The 24,735-nt window shown below is 45.1% G+C and overlaps 3 protein-coding genes and 1 long non-coding RNA gene across 5 annotated transcripts; 1 reads left to right on the top strand and 3 right to left on the bottom strand.

Annotated features, from left to right (window-relative positions):
• Positions 1-2,059: 2,059 nt before the first annotated feature.
• On the top strand, positions 2,060-6,723 carry LOC127300699 (uncharacterized). The gene is made up of 11 exons (XM_051330852.2): positions 2,060-2,240; positions 2,926-2,987; positions 3,410-3,543; positions 3,693-3,751; positions 4,324-4,347; positions 4,890-4,972; positions 5,206-5,270; positions 5,453-5,502; positions 5,601-5,702; positions 5,825-5,884; positions 6,226-6,723. The coding sequence occupies exons 1-11, from the start codon at positions 2,238-2,240 to the stop codon at positions 6,334-6,336; spliced, it is 753 nt and encodes a 250-aa protein (XP_051186812.1). The 5' UTR covers positions 2,060-2,237; the 3' UTR covers positions 6,337-6,723.
• A 3,749-nt stretch (positions 6,724-10,472) lies between these two features.
• On the bottom strand, positions 10,473-12,546 carry LOC127300698 (UPF0481 protein At3g47200). 2 transcript variants are annotated; one of them, XM_051330849.1, is made up of 2 exons: positions 11,583-12,546; positions 10,473-11,299 (listed from the first exon to the last, which is right to left on the bottom strand). In XM_051330849.1, the coding sequence occupies exons 1-2, from the start codon at positions 12,297-12,299 to the stop codon at positions 10,568-10,570; spliced, it is 1,449 nt and encodes a 482-aa protein (XP_051186809.1). In that variant the 5' UTR covers positions 12,300-12,546; the 3' UTR covers positions 10,473-10,567. The 2 variants fall into 2 exon arrangements, with proteins under 2 accessions (XP_051186809.1, XP_051186810.1); XM_051330850.2 differs by having other exon boundaries at positions 10,473-11,296; positions 11,583-12,430.
• A 2,107-nt stretch (positions 12,547-14,653) lies between these two features.
• LOC127300697 (uncharacterized) lies at positions 14,654-16,716 on the bottom strand. Its single transcript, XM_051330848.2, has 2 exons — positions 16,278-16,716; positions 14,654-16,199 (listed from the first exon to the last, which is right to left on the bottom strand). Exons 1-2 carry the CDS (start codon positions 16,671-16,673, stop codon positions 14,889-14,891), a joined length of 1,707 nt encoding a protein of 568 aa, XP_051186808.1. The 5' UTR covers positions 16,674-16,716; the 3' UTR covers positions 14,654-14,888.
• An 836-nt stretch (positions 16,717-17,552) lies between these two features.
• LOC139831273 (uncharacterized) lies at positions 17,553-17,895 on the bottom strand. Its single transcript, XR_011745967.1, has 2 exons — positions 17,763-17,895; positions 17,553-17,670 (listed from the first exon to the last, which is right to left on the bottom strand). It is a non-coding gene; the product is annotated as an uncharacterized lncRNA (long non-coding RNA).
• Between the last annotated feature and the right edge of the window lie 6,840 nt (positions 17,896-24,735).

Genomic DNA, 24,735 nt, shown 5'->3' with positions numbered 1-24,735 from the left:
CACCCAATGGCACTACCGACCAAGTTAAAATTAGTTCTGATGTGATTCGGATAGACATAAGTTCCGAATTTGAAACGGACGTGGTTTCTTCGTACCAACTCTGAATCAGGAAAATAAGCATTTTTTTGGAAAGATAATTCCATGTACTTTACAATGGGTAGGCCCTCATATACCGATTCGTCACGTACCGGCCGTGGTGATGGAAACAAGTCATCGGTCATTTCTGCTAGTTTCCAGATATATGATTTTCAATTTAAGAAAGTTAGAGATATATATGATAGATTTCGACCCCAACCCTATGTTGGACATCCAATAGCCTTTACATATGCTTGTAAGTCGTGTCTTTTAGGTTTAGACCACGTTTAAACAAAATCCTAGTTTCCAGACAGATTGCTTTGCAACTGAAATTTGTATGATCTACTATTCCATTGGGAATTAGAAGATGTTAACCGCTTCGTGATCGGCTACTACGTGCGCAAGTGTGTTAAGTAGCGAATATCTTGCAGGGTTGAGAGTTGTTGCATTGGCTGCAGGGATCAATCGAGAGATATCGACAACGTCATGGAAGTTATCTTCCACCATATTCATCGACATCACCATCGAGTTCATCATCTACCACCTCGCTTACTGAGAAGATCGGGCCACCCCTTATCACACGTACACAAAGGGAAGTGATACATGAACTACAAATCTTCCCGTAGACCGTCAACCCGATAAACAACCACACTCTAATGGGAATCGCCCTAGAAACCATGCTCTATTGGACCAATACAACGACACATCAACAAAATACATGGGCCAATCCACATTAGAACACGTATGTGGACATATTAAACGAGATTATGGACCATATCAGATAACTTTCCAAGTTTAAGGATCATCTTAGACATAGCCAACGAGTTTTTTTTTACATAGTTATACCTCTTTATTCATTCAGAATAGAAGTTACATCATTGTACAATGGAATCTCGGGGCTCATCCAACCAGACTTGGACAGACCCCGTAGGCTAGCCTAGCTAATTCATGAGATACCGAATTTGCTTCACGGAAAATTTATTCAAACCGAACATTTCGAAATTCGAATGCCAGTTGATAACAATCACCAAGGGTTGCAGCGGAAACTCCATTTAGCCTCCCTATTCATTGATTGGACCACATTAAATAACATATAATGTTGCATCACCTAGATTGAGCCAAAATTACACCATGTTTCAAGACGTGTATCTGGACCGACATTACATCATAGACAAACTCCGGGTTATTGTTGCTCGTGGCAACGAAGGTTTCGCAACTGTCATGAATCACGGAGAACATCCGCATCGAAAGGAGCATCAACATTAAGCTTTACAAAAATTTACAGAGGTTTTATTCAACCCTTTCTTCGCATCTATGGTTTGGGAGAGTTGAGCAGCACGTTGAAGGACGATCAATGCATGGGGGAGACTTGTATAGGATCTCCCCATTAGGTAGGATCATAGGATCAATTTAGAGAAATCATACTTTTGCTATGCGAAAAAATCTGAAAATAATTAGCAAGATGCATATAGGTTGTATCTACAACTCCAAAAAAATTCAGCTCAAAAACTAATCTACACTTGGAGAAACAAAAAAGACAAATTCTGTTGTGAATAGTGTCAGATCTGGTTGAATAGTATTTCACACTATTCACACCCAGATTTATCTTTTTTGTCTCTCTAAGTGTATATCGAATTTGAAGTTACAAATTTTTGGCATTGCATATATAACATAGATGTGTGTTGTCTTTTTTTTTTCAGAAGTTTTAAACATGTTTTGTCTTTGCAAAAAATTAATCTCATAAATCCTATCTAAGATCTGATCCTACCTAAGTCTTCTCCATCAATGCATTGCATTGCATTTTCATCACTCTAAAATTGGAATAGCTGTTCAGCTGCTGACATTGTAGGGAAAAGATACCAACACGACTCGACACTGGACACGAGCACACGGCCCAAGTCCAATATCATCATTCGGCAGTGGATGCGACCACCCTTGGTGACCTAGATAGAACCTGGCCTCTCCCACAGGGCCGACGCCTCCCAGCTCCCCTCTCGCTGTCGCGTCTCCCGGCGACCCTCTCCAGCGTCGGCCCGGCGATAGGTTGCCGCCCCATCCTTGTCCGCGACCAGATCGACGGCCATCCCGTCCTCCTTGCTCCCCCTCTCGGCCGTCGGCAGATCTACGCAGGCGACGACCCTCATCCTCGTCCATCCGTAGCCATGGTAAGCTATTTCGCATCTACTTTCTGTGCATACCGTCCTGCCCTGCAAACAATCGCCGCCGAATTTGGGTAGCAACGGAGTCTATTACCAGGCCAAACCGGAAGTATGGCTCGCTATCGAGTGCTAGGTTTTTCTGTTGTGGATTCGATAAGTCGCTAGATTGAGAAGATGGTGGATTTTGAGTCTGTATTTGAACGGTGGGTTCTTCGTTTCCGCATTTCTTAGTGCTTGGGGTCATTTTTAAGGTGTCCTTTCCATGTTTCATGCTTACACTATACCAGTGTAGAATAAACATATAAAAACCAGATTATCCATTACATTTCTGCAGTCCCAAGCTATGCTTTGGAAAAAATAGATGTAAATCATAGTTTATTCAAGTTAGACGTCAAATGAATTCACTTTCATGCTTCATTTATTGCGTGCAGTGGTGGAGGCGGTAGCTTGCTGGCTTGCTGGCTTGCTGCTATGCTTGTAGGTTGTATGCTCGCACTTGTCAGGGTTTAGACGAGAAAGGCTAGAAAATGAGTGAACCGACGATCACAAACTTGAATCTTTATAAGTAGAAAGATAGTCTGTCTGCTGTTGAACTAGTTGGTTCAATCACTGTGGCACTCCAGTGTCTTGGCAACATAGGCTGTGGGATAATGTTTGCTTAATTTAATTTTTCTGTCCTTATTGTTTGCAGCATAAGCTGGGAAGAGGAAGCCGTGACAAGGTGCAGCAGTTCATGGCCATAACTGGCGCAAGGTATATAATTATCTTTAATATTTGGACTGAGATTTGGTTGTCACTTGTTTGTTTAGTTATTATAGATCCTTGTTTCTCTATATTAATTATAGCAACTTCGTAAGTGGTGATGCTGATGTCGTACATAGCTATAAAGTTAGTTGGTAACTTGCTAACAACTTGGAAATACGATACAGTAATATCAATGTTGAACTTACTGAATCTATCGTTTGGGCTCATACAACTCAGCACTGCAAGTCTTGAAGTGCATAACAGATACTGACCAGGGATATGAAATGAAATTGTTGGATGTCAACATAAAAGATTACTTATGAGCCTATCAAATTCTTCTGCTCACTGTCTTTAAGGACTAAGGAGTCCAGTTGTCACAATTTTATTTTTGTCCTTAGAACAGCAAGTGATTGTGTTATCTGATGATGCAGCGAGAAGGTTGCCCTTCAGGCACTGAAAGCTAGCGATTGGCACTTGGAAGGAGCTTTTGATTATTTCTATAGCCAGCCACAGATTTCTGTGACCAATTCTCGGCAGCTTGAAGATCTTTACAACAGATATAAAGGTATCAAATTTCATTGCATTGATCAATCTAATAGTTTTCTGAGAATGAGTTGCGACGCTAGCATTTGTACATTCAGTTTTGATTTGTTCCATTTTTCATTCTGTTTGCAAATTTATTTAATATATGAATGTATCTTGTTTCGTTGTCAGAACGTGATGCTGATATGATCATGGTGGAGGGCACATCACAACTTTGCAATGATCTGCTGGTAGGAACATCTTTTTTCCCCCTCACTCTCTTTTAGTCTCCAGTTACATTTGAGCATGTCTTGTCCACCATATAATTCTTTTAAAGGGCATACCCCTTTAAGCAGGGTCTGGGGAAGGAAATTTTGAGGCAGCTTTCATATTGGATAATTGCTACTGTATGGCATTGGATAGTTTCTTATATATTGGATAATTGCTACAATCTAACTGGTGATGAATAGATGGATTTTATTAGTTAGCAGGATGTTGTTTACTTAAGATATTAGGATGTTTTTAGATCAGATATTAGCAAATTATCTTCTCTCTGTATGTATTTGTTGGATTACCCTATTCTCTGTGGCCAATAACCAAACTGAAGTTCAATTGTCCATTTACATGGTATATATGGGGGAATCTTCACTTTTTAGGGGTCAAATTAAATGGTGCTGTTACTATTGTGCTTCATCGTATATTTTGTTTCGTCTTAGGAGTTGGGATAGATGGGTATACTTTTTTTTTCTCATTATCTTTAGTAACACCATCACATTGACTCTACAAGTTTCTAATGTATATATGTCATTTGATTGTTTTCCAGGTAGATCCTCAGGATGTTGTCATGGTATGTGATTCAGTTCTTTTGGAGTAAACCGTTGTGTTCTCTTCTGTTTGAGTGTAAACTAGTTTTTGTGGACCTGCTTCTGTAGCTGCCACCATTTGAAGTTAATTCGTTTTCTTTTGATATTTGATATAGGCACATGTTTTTTTTCCCTAATTTGCAGCGACCTGCTTTATTTTCTCTCTAGTTAAGTTTTCTGTTTGAGTGTAAACTAGATTTTGTGTCACCTGCTCCTGCTGCTGCTGCTGCCACCATTCGAAGTTAATTCGTTTTATGTTTGATACTTGATATAAGCACTTTTTTTTCCCTAATTTGCATTGGCCTGCCTTTTCTTTGTATTGAAGTCTCTGTTTGAGTGTAAACTAGTTTTTGTGGCACCTACTCCTGCAGCTTCCACCATTTGAAGTTACTTCGGTTTGATATTTGATATAAGCACATGCTTCTTTTTTCTAATTTGCAGCAACCTTCCTTTTCTTTGTTTTCAAGTTAATACTGTGATCTTCAGTCCGTCATTGTTATTACCCATCTATTTATGCTGTTAACAGCTTGTCATATCATGGCACATGAAAGCGGCCACTATGTGTGAATTTACTCGTCAGGAATTCATTGATGGTCTGCAGTCAATTGGGTGAGTGCTATTTGCATTCATAATCGTTAAGTTTGTGATTATTCAAAACTCTTGTAAATTACGCCTGTAGATATTAGGGTTATTGCTTAATAGCACTGAACTGGAAAATATTATTCCATTACGCACTGTCACAACATGTTATCTTCTCCAAAGGGCGGTATTTTCTAGTTTACATATTGTTGCAATGCTGCAATTTTCTCTCTGTTTTGATCATTTCCTTGTGTTGTTTGCAGGGCAGATTCAATCGAGAAACTCCATGAGAAACTACCGTCACTGCGGGCTGAGATAAAAGATGATCGTAAGCTTCCTTTTTTATGTGAAACTGGATATTTGTCCTACTTGGCTACGTACTTTAGCACCCTTGATTCCAGTTCATATGAACTGCACATAAATTGAACGTACTATTAAAATATACTATAGCGGGAAATGAATTCATCAATGTCTAAGTTTTAAGTTCTAACCTGTGTATTTGTCTTCCAGAAAAGTTCCGTGAGATTTACAACTTTGCATTTGCTTGGGCTAGGGAAAAGGTTGGCCTTGTCTTAATTGGCACCTTATTTTTCAATCATAAATAATATTTTGATGTTCTCTATGTATACTTTCCTACAACATTCCCTTGATTTTGCAGGGCCAAAAATCTCTTGCACTGGAGACAGCTATTGGAATGTGGAGGTTGCTATTTGCTGAAAGGCACTGGCCCCTAATTGATCATTGGTGTCAGTTTGTACAGGTGTGTCATAAATGGCAGCTCTATCTGATCCCATTTTCAGATCATTGTGTTATGTGTCATTGTGGTCTCGATATTCCCATTATGTTACTGGTGTAAGATGGTGTGGTTTTACCGAAATTCAGGTCAGGCATAACAAAGCCATCTCAAGGGACACATGGTCTCAGCTTTTGGAATTTGTCAAGGTACATCTGTCATCCCAACTCTCTCCTCGCTGTTACATTTTAATCACCAGATTTTGCTGGGTAAACTTGTACACATTTTAACGGCGTGTATGCATCTCTACTTTGTGTCATTTGTTAATCTGATAGTCAAACTTCAGTTAGGAAAATTAGACAAGTTAGCTGCTAGTGCGCCTAGGTCGTAGTATCGTGTTGTGATCTGTTGCGTTCAGTGATTCGTAACAAGTCTGTCCTTTTCAGTTTTATCTGCCTACATCTAATTAAAACTAGATGGCTCCTACAATGACTTACATGTAGAAATAGCAACTCTGAACTTGCCTAATTTCACTATTGTGTTATTGCAGACAATTGATCCACAGTTATCCAACTACGATGAAGAAGGCGCTTGGCCCTACCTAATTGATGAATTTGTCGAATACCTAACCGAGAATGGATGTGTTCCGCGTAAAAAGTGAACCATTGGAGACCGCATTCTCACACTGGATGTCATGATTGGGCTGTACAAACGTGATTCATCTGGGTCTATATGTTAAAGTTTGGATGTCGGCATTCTTCACGCAATACATCACAGTTGATATTGCCGTTACTTGGTGGAATCTATTCATGCCGTTCAGGTGATTTCACTTGGGAAGTAATTGCTGTGATTGGGAACTATCACTCTGGTTTGTATTTTGTGCTGCCCTTATCTGCTACAGCAACGCCTGAAAACAGTTGTCTTATTGCCAAATGGGCAATGGGTCTATAGTTGGTGTACGTTCAGGTAGCAGTGTCAGATGTTTTTCTTGGTCTGTTGTACCAGATGCGAACAGATAATGCGAACTTGTGATATCGGATCGGGAAAATTGGTATCAAGTGCCCCTGTTCTTCTAAACGCCCAATGAACTAATGAGCGGTTACTCTAGGTGCTACAGTACTTGTATAGCACATTAGTCTGAAGAGTGACACTTGCGCACTGTCCAAGCCATTGTTGGCATGGGTGTGCTTGACAGCTCTGATTGTGGTGTCAATGGGTTGGATGGAGAGAAAATATCCTATGAAAACCGTCATCTGGTGAAAATATATAGTCCATCACATATTTTTGTGCATATCACAACTTCGCCAAAAAAACACATATGGAAGGCTATGATGAGATTCGACAGCAACACTAGTGAACTAGTATAAGAAACCCAAACTGCTCAAGTTATTGGATGGAAACATTTACAAAGCTAGATCTAAAGCACCGAAGACATGCAGAATGTGTACAATGGTAGAATAGCCCCCCACAACATCCAGACAATCCATTCCTCTTATGGCAACCGCTTGTAATTAATGAGAATCAATTATTTTTTAGTAAGAAATTAGTTCGCTAAGGGGAGACATGTGGTACAACCCATGAAATAGTCTTCTTTTATTTTCTAAGAAATTATCCTTTAGATAAGGAAATACAACCTTCTTTTTCTTATTTCTCTCTTTTTCAACTAAGCAAAAGTTCTACATGGCATCTCTAAGGAAAGACTGGGATCCTCCTACCGCGCATGCACTAAGACTGACTAAGCTCTACACAAACATAGAAAAAAGCACACTCCAGACACTAGCGGTGTCATTGTACATAGACCATTGCGTCCATGACAGACGACTACGACTTGGCCGCAACAACAACAAGGCACATTCCCGGTCGTCCTAGGCACGTTAGCCGATCTCATCCACCTTGACCTCAAAGAGAGAAGTCATATCATAACTTTTTTTTGCTTCGGTCCCAAGAGGACAACTAACAAGAGTGGTCTCACGTCCACATGTGAAGAATGCTTCTGCCTCGAGAGGGAACATACGGAACTAAGTGGTGCCATACTTGTTTTCATATTTTTCCGTGGAAATAAAAAACGAATACAAAAACCATAGAAATAAAAAAGAGCAAGCAGATATTGTTAGATACAGACATAATACGGTGCGGACATGGAGTGATGTAGATGTTCGACGGAACATAGAGACCCCTTGAACCATGAAGAAAAAATCTCAACCATTCTAGCGAAATCATCAAACTTGTTCCCTAATTCTAGAGTGGTGCTCGATTTACTAGGAAATGGGGGAATGGTCGAACCATGTGCGGCGACTCCGGCTGCGCGAACAATATGGTTAGTTCGGTTCGGTTAAGACGGTTTTTTGGTAAATACGATTTCAATACTTCGGTAAATACAGTTTCGTATAAAAATATAGTTTGGTTTCGGTAATAACCATATAAATTCGGTTCGATTTCGGTATTAACCAAAGTTGACGCGAATTTTTGAATAACATCTATTTTTTATGGGCATATATTTGGTTTCTGTATTTTTTATGACCAAACCAATTATGTTACATGAGAAAGAAATGATAAATAACAAAAATGCAGCCAAAATAAAAAAATTGAAGCATTATTAGGGACTTCACCCTTGACCTGTCACAAAACCACACATGGAGGCTTCATCCACTTTCACCTTACTAGTAGGGAACCCAAATTTTGTACTCTACTAGTACTACTAGTGGCGCACGTGGCAGTAGGGTGCGCTATGAGTTATCTTCTGCCTACGCCCTTATTCCTACTAGTATAAACTATGACCACTCATCCTGTCAGATGGGGAGGTGCATGTCTCCCAACTCACATGTCCCCACTTGGTACACCATCCATATCAAATCATCCATCGATATGCTAAAGGAAGAAGATCCAACTGACTTCCGCACAACCATTGTAAATCTCATGGCTAATGCATAATATACCACGCAAGAATCACTAAACAATATTTGTTGGTAATCATATCTAAACATAATTAGTTGCAATGGCGCCTACACCATCAACACAAACCATGGTTTCATGGCTTACCACATAGTCATATTCATAATTGTAGAAGTAATACTTTGCCTTAAAATACGGAATGATAGGAATTGTACTTTGCAAGTATTGAACTTGCCTAAACTGTGTGGTAATGCAGTTGAAAGCTTAGGTTTGCATGGGACCTATGTTCCTGAAAAGATAACATCATTATCTAGTAAGATAGTGCTTAAAGATATAATTCATGCTATTAGGCATAGTAATGACATGCAGTTAACCCCCTTGATTTATATATTTTTTAGTTTACATTTATTTACTCCAATTTAGGAATTATTGGTGGATTTATGAATCATTTAAGAATTATTGATACTTCAAATGACTAGTTCAAGTTTTATAAACTTTGATCCAAAATATTATTTTGGATTTCTCTTGAATTTTAAATGTTTATGAAAAATCTTTTTGAGAAATGATTCCAATAAATTTTAATTTGCGCAAAATTCTTCAAAAAAATTATATAAAAAATCACTATCTTCTCTTTTCAAAACCATTTTAGAGAAATAGAATGGATTTTGTACCATGTGTGCTACTTGTCCGAATCACCTGGTAATGGCAGGCTGAGATAGCTCGTGTATCCGTGTTTGCCTGTACAAACGTATTTCCGAAAAGATCTCAAATCGCTGAGGTGTTACTTAGAAACTTGTACTTATCCAAAAATAGATACCAAACCATAGACCTAGGTCTCCTATAATTTTAATTTCAAACGCAACACCAAGACTAGCGTAGCTATTGAAGTAGCCCCAACAGTATGCTAGGAAAAAACAACCTGGTCGACGTTGCTGGGAGCCGAGAGTATGAATCACCATTGTTGAGGACGTAGGAGCCAAGACAAATATTGTAAGGATAATCTCCTCGCTGCAACTTTGAGAAAAGATCAAAATTTGATCCGGCGAATCAAGATCTGAAGGTCCACACTCAGAGTATTGTAACCTTCCAACACAACCATTGACGTGGGATGTGATCTTGTTGTCGAATGAAGGAAAGAAGAATACTTATTGTAGACGATATCATCTCCATTGAGACGGATGCCAGATAGAAGATAGCTACAAAACCCTAGCTTAATCTATTTAATCCCTACTTTTGTTAAAAACTCCCCGCATAGAACGGGTTTCCCTTCCCTCTCGACAACGGCAAGGCCGACCGAAGGGGGAATCGATCTATGAAAGAGGCTGAGGTGGAGGCTGCCCTAGTTTCTTAGGAGACCGTATTTGCTAGAAACCAGGCACCTGATTTTTAATAAGTCTAAACCGATTGCTTAGCCATTTGATTTGTCTCGTGATGCGTGCTGATATGGAAGGTGCAAGTGGGTTGCAACTGGTATTTTTTAGTTGCGCACGCATTGCAACTCATATGCAGGCTGCAACTAATATTTGTTTAGTTGCATATATGCTGTAACTGTTATTTTTGTCGGTTGCGCATGGGTTGCAACTGATATTTTCATAGTTACGCATACATTGCAACTTGTATTCTTTTCTAGTTGCGCACATGCTGTAGTTGCGCACATGCTGCAATTGGTATTTTCACGGTTTCGTACTAGTTGCAACTGAGATTTTTTCAGTTGCACATAAATTATAACTAATATTTTCTCAGTTACATATATGATCATATCTTCTCAGTTGCACATAGATTGCAACTTGTAAACTAAATTTTGAATAGCTAAGAAATCAACTTAGATTTAATAAAAATCAGTCCTCTTATATCTAGACGCTCCTTTTTTTAATAATAGCGTCATTACATTTAGAAACCCAACATCATAAAAAACAATGATGTCTAAAACACCGAACGTGATACCTGAATAAGTTGATCAGTAGGGTAGAAGACTACAAATGGAGCCTTAGCTAGATAAGCTAGGTGGTGGTGGCATCCTGGTAGAACTGGAGGACGGTGTAGACGGTCTGCATGACGGTCATGCCGAGGAGGAAGACGGCGGCAGCGAGGGAGAGGAACGACCATGGGCTCCTGAAGTAGGTGTGCACCAGGTTGGCGCGCCACCTGTTCCACCTCTTCCGGCAGTAGGCGTTCACCTGCCGGTGCACGTCGTCCAGGGCGCTGTGCGGCTCCAGCACCACGTCCCTGGACATGCCGTTGAAGAGCTTCGCCACCGCCTTGTCGCTGCCGACCGTGTTGTGGACGATCCGCCGGCAGGTCAGCAGCGCCACGTCCGCCGCCGTGTCGATCATGTTGTCTATGAAGAACACGTAGGCGGTCACCTCGTTGCCGGCTCCGGCGTGCAGCCTCTCGAACGCCATCAGGTTCAGGAACATGTACTCCGTGGTGTCGTCCACCATGATGGCCGGCAGCCGCAGCACGCCGCGACGGAAGCTGATGTCCAGGAGGCTGCTCGTCTGGCTCCGCTTGAAACGGATTCCCGCCTCGTAGAGCTCCTCCGCGGAACGAATGATGTCGTCCGGGGCCGAGTGATGCGGCGGCGCGGGGGGAGCCGTCTGCGTGGGGCCGTAGAGTAGGCTACGGCGGAGGATGTCGAGCGGGTGGAGCGCCAGCCCGATGCCGGTCACCGGAGGCCAGGCAGCCGGGGAGAGGAACCTCAGCACCATCCGGTTGATCAAGTCCTCGTTCTGCTGCCAATGACAACATTTTAACAACCAAAATCAATTGTCACCTGGTGCACTTGGCTTTTACTTTCTGGCAGTACTATATATGCATGGCAAAAGATAAAGCATAAACTAAAGAAAGTAATCAAAAGGAAAGCATGCATGAATAAAGAAGCATTTGACTACTCTTTAAAGTTTGGATCTTCTGATCTGCAAATTCCTCTATGCAACACTAGTTAATATCAAATGGCTAGGCTGCACGATATCGATCATTCAGGTCCTCAATTTGGCTCCTTGCTCAGTTAATTACCCCATCTTTGCCGGTCTCGACGGCGAGAAGCTTGTCGAGGACGAGGAGCGGCAGCTGGTTCTCGATGATGATCATGTCGCGGCGGATGTAGGGCACGGTGTAGAGAAGACCGTGGCTGCTGAAGACAGGGTCGTTGGGCGCGTAGTCGTTCACCTCCCACCCGGACGCCGTCCTCATCACCTCCAGCAGGAAGCAGCCGTCGGTGACCATCAGCTCCAGGAACCTCTCCCTCATTTCGGCCTCCTCCTTGCAGCGCCAGTCGTCTACGAGGCCCTGGTACGCGCCCTCCAGCTGCTCCGCCACGCCGGCCACGGCGGCGACGAACTCCGACAGCGGCTTGCGCGCGCGCCGGAGCAAGTGGAGGAGCGAGCGGCGCTTGTGCAGGTCCATGGGCAGCAGGTGCGGCTCGCCGTGGTGGAAAGGGCCCAGGGACAACACCTGCGGCTGGTAAGCCTTGCGGTTCAGGTCCTTGATGCACGCAGGCACGCGGTAGATGGCGTGCCACCGCCAAAGCGCCACCTCCGCCGACAGGTCACCGGCAGTCAGCGCCTTCTCGACGTCGGCCACCCACGCGCTGTCCTCAACCTTAGCCCTCGGGCGAGACGCCATCTCGTCACTTGCTGGAGCTAATGTCCGTATGCATGATTGCATCAACTGCAGGCGCCACATATGTACAAAGAAGCCCCTAGTACAAAGAAGATGGCGTGGTGGTCTCATGGGGAGTCTTTACAGCACAAGCAAATCAGCACTCTGACAGAGATTGCGATGAGTGATGCATGCAGAGTTGCAGACTGTCCAGGCTTTCGGAAAAGACAGATGATCGTGAGATGCAAGAACCAGCAGGTCGGTAAAGAGGCACGGGGATCTGAATTAAGGAAGCAGCATAAAGTAAAGGGCCAAAATTATTGTGTGCTGCGACTAAAGCTTTACCGGCCAGGAGAGCATTGAATATAGATGTAAAATGCTTGCTTGCCTGTTCAAGGAGGCTTGAGTATTCTCGAAAAAGGAGGCTTGTTGTGCAACAGCGACAGCAAAAGGAGTACTCCCTCTGTTCCACATTAGTTGTCGTTAATTCAATATGGAACGGAGGGAGTACAACTTAAGTTCCCGTTATCTAAGTGAGCCTATGTTTTGCACCGATGGTCGCCCAGTTGGCCACCTCGCTCTTCATCTTTGCAAGGATGATTGTTATGGAAACCCTCACCTTTCTTTCTTTCCAAATTTCTCAAGATAGCATGGTAACTGGTAAGTGGCACCATGGCCAATTTGCCTTGCTAGACATATTCGCCAACCAGCTTTGCACTGAATTTCTGTGTGTCCATTGATTTATGTTGAGGTTAACCCAAGCCGGCTTCTGACCATGCTCCAAAGACGAGGCGAAAAAAATGCCTGCGGAATATGAAGAGAAAAAGATAAGCGGATTGACCAGCTAATGTTACGGTTAACAGGTTAGTAGTGAAAGAACAATGTCAAGTGTCAACAACAGATCAAAGGAAAAAAGCACACGGTCCACATCTCATGGGAAGCACAAGATGCTTTCAGACATTGTGAGATGCCAGCAAAGGCAGCCTGGAAACTATTCAGGGCAAATCATACAAGAATGTTACTACCTTCGTCCATAAATAGACATCTCCGGTTTGTCTAAATCTACATGTATCTAGACACTATTTATAGACGGAGTGAGTACAAGAATAAAAGAGCACTCAGTTTTTCAAAGAATTCTTAATTTTTTTGCAATGGAGTTGTCTTTCATCTTCACGGAACAGCCCTGTTTCCGTTCACTCATACCATTCTGGAACAGTTTGTGCATTTTCTCTTGCGTAGTCTGGCCGTTTTCACAAGGTTGTTTCGCCTTTTTCTCATTCTTTCCTTTGCCAGCACAAACACCCTTTTTACCGTCATTGATTTTGCCCTACCGTAAGCCACATCGACTACACATCGGCTGTTCTTTGCTTTCTTCCCTGCTTTGCTTTCCTGTAGGAAACTCAGCAAAACTTAGGAGCTGAACGTAGCTCAGTGACTACTGTACAATATTAACCCCAAGCACCAGTTTATTTCTTTTAATGAGTATTTAAACAAAGGATAGCATTAAGGGCCCTTGAAAAACAAATGGTGATGGCAAATTACCAAAACCTGCAAGAGAAGAACAAAATACTGAAAGAACTAAACCTGGGGTTCATCCTCATCTTCCTTGTCTCCTCTAACATCTCCCGTTGTGCCTCTAAGTTTCGGCATTTCTTGCTCGGTAGAATTTTCTGCGGGCAGGTGATAAAAATTCAACCAACTATCTCATACACATTGCCAACTCACTAATATTTTATTAAGCACACCTCATGCTCTCTTCTACTTTTCTCCTTCAGATGAAGATCTTCAGCTTGCTAAGCACTAACAACTCCAGAGCCACTTCTAACTTATTTAGGGATTCCATGATGAAGAATAAAGCAAAATATTAGCTCTATTACTGATTGAACAACATTGACCAGATATGTCTGAATTAATGAGTATAACATGTGAATCAAAAGCCATATATGATGTAACATGCATAAATAAAGAACCTTTATTTGCAGTGAAATATAAAAGACCATTTTACCACTTCGCTGTTCAGATCTTCTGATCATCATTTTTATGTTCTCCTCTATTTTAATGCCCAATCAAAGTTCAAGAAAATTAAGCTAAGCTGCATCATCATGCATGTGCTCATATTGGCTCATTGCTTAATTAACCCCATCTTGCAGGCGAGGAGCTTCTCGAGGAGGACAAGAGCGGCAGCTGGTTCTCCAATGTTGCTGGATATCTCCTCAAGAAGCAAGATTAACCTCTGCCTAAAGAAATAATCTGCTTCTTGATCCTGGAGCTGCAGCCAACAGAAGACCCTCCAGTGACGCCAACATCTTGCTTCCTCCCTATCAGGAGTACAGTGAATGGGACGCCAAGATAATGGCCTGATGCACAATGAACCAGCAGGGAACAAAAGTTCGGCATGGCATGACGAACCGGCACAACATAACCGTGCATGATGATCATCCTCCTAGTCTATGTAAAAGATGCAGCATGCCTAAAGAAATACTCTGCTGGTCATAAGTTGGGCGCTTACAATTCAATGCTTCCACAAGTTAAATTCATCAATCATGAAATAAGTTGGTCGTTAGAAAAGCAAGTGTGAGCTAGATCCAACAAGGGATGATGGAACCTTCGAGGTAGAGGTACTTAAACCGAGAATCTAAGCGACCTCAACCGGCGCACAACATATAACAACATCAACCCACATTACATTACTGCTAGTTAACATAACCTACGAAATGAATGCTAGCTATCATCTTTACCAAATAGCATCTCACCCATCCGCCTCACCGCCTTTTCATACTCTCCCTTCTGGAAGTCGTTGAACCTGGAGGTGTCAGCCATCAACAACTCTGAATAATTCTTGTGAAGTGTTCTTTCCTTCTTGTCTTTTGCTTCCTGCTGTTTTAGTTTGGCAAATTCAAGCTTCTCTTTGGAGAGACGGAGCTGTACCTCTGACATCTTCTCATGATCCTTCATAAGCATGGTCTGAAGATCCACTGCATGTTTGATGTCCTCCTGCACCTCAGACAAACAAGGTAATGCCCTGCCTTTGCGTTTTCGTTTGAGCGTTGTCAACTTGCAACTTTGCGCACCAGTTTCTCTTTCAGGAACATTGCCCCGCCTTACTCTGCCATGCTCTGGCTTCTTGCAAACATGTGGGCCTGTTTCTTTTCCAGGAAGCTTTTCCCCGGCTGTTGCTCTATCATCGTCTAGTGTATTGTAATCCTGTTCAAGTGTTTCCTCCTCAGGCTCATCTTCCCTCAATGCTCTACCATGTTGATACTCACTGAACTTCGAATTGCCAACCAACAGCTCACTCCCAGGCAGAAACTCTTTGTACGACGAAACGCCAGCCATCAATAATTCTGGCTGCTTCTCTAAAATTAACGCATCATTGCCCTTACTTCCTAGCTGTTCTATTCTGGAAAGCTCAAGGTTTTGGTCTGAGTGCAGAAGTTGTAACCTTGTCATTTCCTCCCGTTTCTTCTTTCGCATGTTCTGAAGATCTGATAAGCATTGGACATTTTTTTTCAACTCCCATGAAGATGCTATCTTTCCTTTACCTTCATTTTTCTCCTTTACTGTGTTGCAACCATGTTCATCAATCTCTTTATCAGGGGCATCAACAGTATCTTCAGAGGATGACGTGCAGTCCTCGGACTCAGACAGCTTGCTTCTTTTCGAGGACAACGAGGAGATGTAGGCTTTCCACTTGGGTTGCTCCCAGAGAGCTTTCCAGCAATGGTCAAAGGCAAAACGATGTTTCTCTTCCTCAAGGTACATCGCCCGTGCTTCCTCATTGAACATCGCCCATGTTTTGTCCATCAGTTCCATAGTGTCAGACACAGCACTAGGATATTTTGCCTTGACCTGGCACCAGCAGTTGTCGAAGCGGGCAATCTTCTTGGATATCTTATGCCAATGCCCCTTTAAGTGTTTCACTTCCCTTCTCCGATCTCTAGGTGTGGTACTGCTAAATACAGCCGCAACATTTGCCCAGTAGTAGTACATGTCTTGCTTCTTGATCCTGGAGCTAGTCAACCAAGCGTTTATCTGCAATTCCAGAAAAAAGATGTTTAAAAACATTCAAGATCCAAATAGCACAAAAAGGAAAAGAACTGGCAAGCTTACAAGTCTTATGTCCTCGTTTTCCGTCCATGCTAATCGCCTAGCAGTCCGCTCATGTTCAGCATTGTCATTTCTGTCTGGACAAGTTGCCATACGAGGAGTGCCCACATCTGACATTGGCGTTGATGTCATAACTAAGGGAGGAAGTGGACGCGATGGCGGCGGTGGTAGAGAGTACTGAGCATATTGTGGTTGAACAACAACGTACTGGACATTTGGTGGGTATAGGGGTTGCTGTTGGAATTGCTGGGCGGAGATATTCATGGCATAGGACGGTTGTGCAAATTGCATATGCTGAGGAAGCTGAGGGTGGCAAAAATTCACAGGGTTGTGTACCATCGATGGCTCATTTGGACAATTCTTGCGACTAAGCAAAGCACCAGGCGGGCGTGGAGTCATCTAGGGAAATTTTCTTGCGTGAATTTACTATGATCAAATTAGTGAGTGCTGCAATGTGGGACCGAGAGTCTGAACAGCGAAGATATGAATTTCCAACAGCTGTTTTTATCTTTGTAGTTTCTTTCACTGCTATGTGGACCTTGCTCTCAGAAGTCAATGTAAATATTCAGACGTGATCTACTGATCTCCCATTACACCACAGTAGTTCAGTAATCAGCACTAAGAGCAGTATTGCGTGTGCTGGATGGTGTCACACCCCTGGGGAGAAAAATCCGTTGTTAAACTAAGGTGTCAAATTACATGAAAAAATAGTAACAATGTAGCAGTTGAGCTAAACCTCTCAAGATTACAAAAATGAAACTACCGCTATTTTCTGAAATAGTGTTCAGGGAACAGGATGAAACTAAACAATAAACATGGCTATGAATGTATTTTTGGAACACCACAAATCTCGAAATACCACAGAAAAAATGATGTAACCTAGAGCACTCAAGCTAATGAATTACTAGTACTCAACTCAACACCTAAACTTGTAGGAAAGGTACATATATGAGTTCCCTAAATTATCTCAGATTTAGATGTAGCAGGGGCATCCGGTAAATCAAGCTTGATCGATCAAGATTGGGATTGAAAGTTAGACCAGGAATCCTGTAACTATGGGACAAACTTTATTGCTAGATGGACTATCTAGAGAAATCTGCAGGGAACATCGATAGCTTGTTAGGTGATTCATTACAGGGTGCATAATCGATAGCTTGGTTACTTAGGTATTTCTAAATCATCAGAACTCTAGACCAAACTATTGTGACAAGAATACAACATTATAATCTGCAGGCAAATTAAACCCGAATCCCGTGGAACACATCTTTTTTTATACAGTACCTTGAACCGGATATCCAGTTGGTTTCAGATATAGTACAATGAATGAACCAGTTTCTAACTTCCTATCAATTCCCTTTGCACTCCCTGATACAAATTTCCGCCAGAATCCTACCATCTGAACGTACAAAAATGATACTGCATCGCATTCAAAGAAATGTCCATTTCAACCTTGGAGGAAAAAAAGGAGTGCGGAGGGGGAAGATGTACCGCGGGCAGCAGCAGGAGGCGATGGGGAATGTTTGGTCGCTGACTCGCTGTTGCTAGATTTCGATGTCGCGAGGCTCGGAGAAGCAGATCAATAAAATGGAGGGGAGAGCCAGTGCAAACACGAGGCCGCCGCTGCCGCACCTCTGCTGCTGCCGCCGCTGCCGTACCTCTGCTGCTGCCGCCGCCGCCGTAGATGGAGGCCGGCGGGATAAGTTGAGGGTTTTGCTTCTTCAGTTTGCGGAGTTGGAATTTTGGCTGTGGCGGAGAGTGGGCATAGCGAACAAGAGCAACTCTAGCACACAATAACCGCCGTTTTATGAGCTTATAGCATCTCCACTCCCGTCCGTCCCTTAAACCTCGTCGGATTGAGCGTTTGGGGGACGTGTTTTGTTCGTGCCGCATTTGGGGACGTCGCTCCCCAGCCGCGTCCCCTAAACGCCTCCCCCAAACATTTAAAATACTTTTATTTGACATTTTTATTTCAATTTCCACAAACTAATACATAATTGGGAATGTGGTTTATACGAAGACATAGTTAGGAACATGGTTTCCACAAACTAATACATAGTTGGAACGGTGGTGGACACAAATATATAATATTGCAAAAAAACTAAACCTAACTAGGCCGGTCATCGGAGGTTTCGTGTGTTCGCTGCCAAGAAAGAACACTCGAGGGCACACACAGTCACCACCGAAACTGGAAAATCCAGCTGGTGACGGTGCCCCTGTTGGTTCTTGCGAGGAAGAACAGGTAGAAACCTCCATGCACGTATTCGCTGCGAAGAAACAACACTCAGTCGTCCTTCTCGTCGCTGCTGTCGCCGTGGTAGTCCCCGTCGTTGTGGTAGTCCCGGCGGCGGCGCCTCTCATCGAAAACCTTGACGCTCATGTCCCTGTTGCCGAAGTAGGAGAACAGGAGGATGAAGCCGGCTTCGAGGCTGTGGTGGCGCGCGAACTTCTCCCAGCCGATGTTGAGGTACATCTTGCCGCGCGCGTCGTAGATCGCGTCGACGATCCACCGGTAGTAGCCGCACGAAGCCTCCCGCAGATGCATCGTGCGCAGGCGTACGGCGCCGACGTACTCGGCGAAAGAGTCCGGCAGCCTCTGGATGCCGCGCGGGTCCGAACCATGACGTCGACTCTTGTTGAGATGGTGGCGGCTAGGGTTTGGGAGAGAGGCGCTAGGGTTTGTGTGTGAGAGGGACGATGAGAGGCGACCCTTTTATAGGCCGGAGGGAGGCGGAGGAGCGGTGGCGCTCATTAACACCGGCACGCAGAGCTAGGCGCGACGGGACGCGTCGCTGCGCCTCTGCGGGAACTGCACCGTCGCTGCGGGAACTGCACCGTCGCTGCGCGCCAATAACTTCCGTCGCGAGGTAGGCGACGGTTAGGTTAAAATTTATTGTGCCGCTGACGGGTCGGCCCCGCCACTCCCCGCCTCGCTTTTCGTTGTGTCCGGCGTCCCCGGAGCGTCCCCTGTGGGACGGGGACGGGCTCGGGGCGCCAGACACCGTATCGGGCCGCGCCGGACAAAAATGGGCTTTGGGGGACGCGGCTGGAACTGATTTTTGGTCCGGCGCGCCCCAAATTGCTTTGGGGGACGCTTTGGGGGACGCGGCTGGAGATGCTCTTAGGGCCCGCGCGAACGCATGCTGAGCCACCGATTTCGTCCGCCGTGACCGGAAATGCGTCTGGCACCACCTCCAGCGGGGCGACGCAAAGTGACCGGGCCGTCCGCGGAGACGCAAACCTTGCCCAAATATGCGACTCGGATGCGTCTCTGCGGACGCTGCGCGGACGCTGAAAGTGTTCGCTCGCGTCTGGCGGACGTTTTGTCTGGCCCGCCTGGCAGTGACCCAGCGTCGATGCGTCTTCTTCTCCAGTACTAGCGCCGAGGCGTCCCTTCGGCAGTCTGCGGCCGCGTAAATGGCGATGCCTCGCGTGGCGCGCGGCCGTCGCCTACCTCTACACACGTAGTAATGGCGATGCCACGCGTGGCGCGGCCGTCATCCTGCCTCCGACCTATATAAACAGGGGCGCGAGCATCTCATCTCCTCCCCACTAAACCCTAGCCGCCGCTGCCGTAGCGCCGCTTTCGCTCAGCCTCCACCAGATCCACCATGAGCAGCGCCGGAAGCGGCCAGGCTGCCGCGCCTCCACCTCCACCTTCACCTCCCACTCCACCTCCCCCGACCTCGAGCTCCGAGGAGGAGTTCGACGACGACGACAGCCCCGGCGGCCTCCTCGACCCGGTGAGGGACGCTGCGGCATGCAGCGGTCGACGCCGAGATGGAACAGCGCAGCCTAGCGGCCGCCGCTGCCGCAGAGGACTCCGACTCCGAGATATCTTGGTCTTCCGATGACCCTGATGCGTCTACGCCGAAGGAGAGGGCGGCATAGCAGAGGGCTATTGTCGAGTCTTTCGAGACGCTCAAGGACGATGCCGCCAACGCGGGGCTGAAGCAGGCACTGCGCGAGGACGCGGCGGCGCACCGAGCCATAGCGGCCGCACGGGAGGCGGCGGAGAAGCAGTCGACGGAGCTACGCAACGACGGGGCTGGCCCGTCAGGAAGCAAGTAGTCTAGGCCTATAGATCTACTTTGTATAGTTTTTATGCATTTATATGTACTACTTTCTATGTTTTTAATATGTTGCAATTCAAAAAATGGGTCGCCCCGGTGGGAGCACACCCAGACGCAAACGGACGCGCGGACAAAATATGTCCGCTGGGCGACGGAAACGGACGCTCGCGACCACTTTTGGGCGTCTGAAATGCGTCGCGCCACTGGAGATGCCCTTAGAGAAAAAAGGTTAGTCGAGACATCGCGTCAGACTGTATGAAAAAATTAATCCGGTCTATCTAGTTTCGCGTAGCGAAAACCCTAAGTTCTCGGTTTCACGAGGCTATGCAAGCGCAAACCCCGTGACCGGTGGACGAATTTGACACGCCAACAGTAGGCTTTTTCTTACTAGTACTGGCTATCAAAACTCTAGAGAATCTCCCCTATCGCCCTAAATAGGCGCCGACAGGTATGCACACACCTTCTTCTCCATTTGGGCAGGGCCGTCCCAGACCAGGGACCTGATAAAAATCTAAAAAAAAAATTGAACAAACAAATGTAATCAAACTCCAAAATTTCATTCAAATTTAGGTTTTACAAAAGTTTGAATGACGTTTGAACTAAACTAAACTAAAATAAACCCTCTCCACCCCTTGCTCCGCGATAGGCCTTCAGCGTCATCTGCCACTGACGGGACTCCTCGTTCTAGGAGAGCCACGCTTCCTCATGGGCGGCCACCTCGGCCTGGCCTGAGGGTTGACCTCAAGCATCCTCTACCACTCGGCCACCATGAGGAGGCGGCCAACCTCCTCCTGTGTGCCCACTCGAGCGAGATCTCGACGGCGCGCTCGAAGATAGCAGCGTTGGTCTCCTCACGCACTTGCCCCTAGACCTCTGGTCGCGCTGCGCGTTGAAGGAGGCCACGGTCTGCTCCTCCGTGACCTCGGCCCACGCGTCTGCTATGAATGTCTCGTTCCACTCGTCGATCTCAGAGTCGTTGGAGAAGCGATCGTAGTAGAAGTCCGGCAGCTCGAGCTCGTCATCATGCTACGACGGGGCCACAGACTCCAGCTGCAGCGGTGGCTGCGACGCCGTTGGGGCATGCAGCCGTTATAGCCTAGCATCGAGTAGGTGGTGGCAAGCCAGCGCGACATTGTGAGTGGAGAGGGCCTACTGAATAGACCAAACTCTAGCATGTGTGCGCATTTACAAAAGCGTCTCCGCATGCAGAACCGACAAGTTCATTAAAGAGGACAGAACCAACAAGTTTATTAAAGAGGACGACCCATGAAAGCGGCCATGAAGGTGCTAACATGTTGATCCGCCCCCCTAAGAGCATCTCCATCGGCAGCCCCCAAAAAGGCGCCGGAGGGGCGCCGGCACCTCCGTTTGGGGGCGCCGGCAGTGCATCCTTCATTTGGGAACAATGTTCCCACACCGACGTCGTCCCAATTTTTTCTTTTCTTTTTACAATATTTTGAAACAACATAACGATCACATTTTATTCATACAATCACACAAATAGAATTAAATTATTCATACAATCAATAAAAAATAGTACTTAAATTATTCATACAACCCAACAAACAAATAGTACTTAAATTATTCGTCCAGGCAAACAAATAGAAATAAAATCATGCATTGTTGGCTGCTCCTCTCCTCGCCCACAAATGCGCAGCTAGATCCGCCTTCAGCTGTGCATGGACACCTGTATCTCGAATTTCATTGTGCATATGAAGAAAAGCAGCAAATTCTTGGGGCACATGCTCTACCTCAGCTATTGGCCCTTGATAATCAAATGGATGATCATCCTGCACAGGTGCGTCGCGCTCGCTCTCAATGATCATGTTGTGGATGATCACACAGGCGTTCATCACCTCCCACATATGTGCCTAAGACCAAGTGAGAGCAGAGTACCTGACAATGGCGAAACGCTGCTGAAGCACCCCAAAAGCATGCTCAACATCCTTGCGTGCTGCTTCCTGGCATGTTGCAAAATAGCCTTCCATCTCGTTTGATGGAGAGGGAATTGTCTTCACAAATGTAGCATACGTCGGGTAGATACCATCAGCTAGATAGTACCCCTTGTTGTATGTGTGGCCGTTTACCTCAAAGTTCACGGCAGGAGCTTGTCCCTCAGCTAGCCTGGCAAACACCGGAGAGCGCTGCAACACGTTAATATCATTGTTTGTTCCTGCCATGCCAAAAATCATGGCAAATCCAAAGCTCATGGTCTGCCACCGCCTCAAGAATTGTTGGAGATATGCCCAAGAGGCAATAATAAAATGGTTATTATAATATATCTTTGTGTTTATGATAATGTTTGCATACCATGCTATAATTGTATTAACCGAAACATTGATACATGTGTGTTATGTAAACAACAAGGAGTCCCTAGTAAGCCTCTTGTATAACTAGCTTGTTGATTAATAGATGATCATAGTTTCATGATCATGAACATTGGATGTTATTAATAACAAGGTTATGTCATTATGTGAATGATGTAATGGACACACCCAATTAAGCGTAGCATAAGATCACGTCATTAAGTTCATTTGCTATAAGCTTTCGATACATAGTTACCTAGTCCTTCGACCATGAGATCATATAAATCACTTATGCCGGAAGGGTACTTTGATTACATCAAACGCCACTGCGTAAATGGGTGGTTATAAAGGTGGGATTAGGTATTCGGAAAGTATGAGTTGAGGCATATGGATCAACAGTGGGATTTGTCCATCCCGATGACGGATCGATATACTCTGGGCCCTCTCGGTGGAATGTCGTCTAATTAGCTTGCAAGCATATGAATGGTTCATAAGAGATGACATATCACGGTACGAGTAAAGAGTACTTGTCAGGAGACGAGGTTGAACGAGGTATAGAGATACCGATGATCAAACCTCGGACAAGTAAAATATCGCGTGACAAAGGGAATCGGTATCGTATGTAAATGGTTCAATCGATCACTAAGTTATCGTTGAATATGTGGGAGCCATTATGGATCTCCAGATCCCGCTATTGGTTATTGGTCGGAGAGAAGTCTCAACCATGTCTGCATAGTTCGCGAACCGTAGGGTGACACACTTAAGGTTTGATGTCGTTTTAAGTAGATACGGAATATGGAATGGAGCTCGAATGTTGTTCGGAGTTTCGGATGGGATCCAAGACATCACGAGGAGGTTCGGAATGGTCCGGAGAATAAGATTCATATATGGGAAGTCATTTTCCGGGGTTCGGAAAAAGTCCGGTGTTTTGACCGGAGCTTCTAGAAGGTTCTAGAAGGACCGGAATAGTCCGGAATATTATGGAAGGTTCCGGAAGTGTCCGGGACGACCCGGGATGTCTAAGGAAGTCCGGAGGGTTCCATAATAGGTGCAACCACGTTGCCTTAAGGGAAAAGGAGTCTTTCCTTAATGCAATTTCGGAATTGGCAAAAGAGTCCGAGTAGGACTAGGTTTTCGGAACCGGAAACCTATCGGAACTCAGTCAAACTTGGGGGCAGGTTTTTGGACGACCCAAGGGGCTTGGCCACCTATTTAAAGAGGCCAAGGGGCACCCCAAGGGCACCACAAGTCGCAGCCCTAGCTCCCCAAGTCGCAGCACCACCCTGCGCCCAAACCCTAGCTATTCCCTCCTTCTTCTCCTGCAGCGCTTGCGGCGAAGCCCTGCCGGAGATCTCCACCACCACCGTCACCACGCCGTCGTGCTGGCGGAATTCCGAGGAGGATCTACTACATCCGCTGCCCGCTGGAACGGGGAGGAGGACGTCGTCTTCATCAACACCGTACGTGTGACCGAGTACGGAGGTGCTGCCCGATTGTGGCACCGTCAAGTTCTTCTACGCGCTTTTGCAAGCGGTCAAGATCTTCTACGCGCTTTTGCAAGCGGCAAGTGATCGACTACATCCACCACGAGATCTAATCTCGTTAGGCTTTGGAAATCTTCGAGGGTTAATCTCATGATCTTCTCGTTGCTACCATCTACTAGATTAGATCTTGGCTTGTGTTTTCGTTTTTGCGGTAGGAAATTTTTTTGTTTTCTATGCTACGAATCCCATCAGTGGTATCAGAGCCGTGTCTATGCATAGATTGGTTGCACGAGTAGAACACAATTGTTTTGTGGGCGTTGATGTTTTTGTTGTCTTTAGTTCGTGTACTTTGCATCTTGCGGCATAGTGGGATGAAGCGGCCTGGGCTAACTTTACATGACCGCGTTCATGAGACTTGCTCCACGTTCGACATGCAACTTGTATTGCATAAGTGGCTTTGCGGGTGTCTGTCTCTCCCACTATAGTGAAGATCCAATTTACTCTTTCTATTGACAACACTAGTATCACTGTTGTGGTTCATGTTCGTAGGTAGATTAGATCTTACTCGAAAACCCTAAACCACGTAAAATATGCAAACCAA

Source organism: Lolium perenne, chromosome 5, assembly GCF_019359855.2.
Source record: "Lolium perenne isolate Kyuss_39 chromosome 5, Kyuss_2.0, whole genome shotgun sequence".
Classification (NCBI taxonomy): domain Eukaryota; kingdom Viridiplantae; phylum Streptophyta; class Magnoliopsida; order Poales; family Poaceae; genus Lolium; species Lolium perenne.
The sequence above is the reverse complement of the archived record's forward strand: the minus strand, read 5'-3'. Positions and strand labels throughout refer to the sequence as shown.

Excerpts from the sequence above, each read along its gene's own strand:
- LOC127300697 (XM_051330848.2), bottom strand. The coding sequence starts at position 16,673 with ATGACTCCACGCCCGCCTGGTGCTTTGCTTAGTCGCAAGAATTGTCCA. Across the intron at positions 16,200-16,277 it reads AAAACGAGGACATAAGACTT|ATAAACGCTTGGTTGACTAG; the intron begins GTAAGCTTGCCA and ends CTGGAATTGCAG.
- LOC127300699 (XM_051330852.2), top strand. Across the intron at positions 5,503-5,600 it reads TTGCTTGGGCTAGGGAAAAG|GGCCAAAAATCTCTTGCACT; the intron begins GTTGGCCTTGTC and ends TTGATTTTGCAG. Across the intron at positions 5,703-5,824 it reads ATTGGTGTCAGTTTGTACAG|GTCAGGCATAACAAAGCCAT; the intron begins GTGTGTCATAAA and ends ACCGAAATTCAG.
- LOC127300698 (XM_051330849.1), bottom strand. The coding sequence starts at position 12,299 with ATGAGACCACCACGCCATCTTCTTTGTACTAGGGGCTTCTTTGTACAT. Across the intron at positions 11,300-11,582 it reads TCGAGACCGGCAAAGATGGG|CAGAACGAGGACTTGATCAA; the intron begins GTAATTAACTGA and ends TGTCATTGGCAG.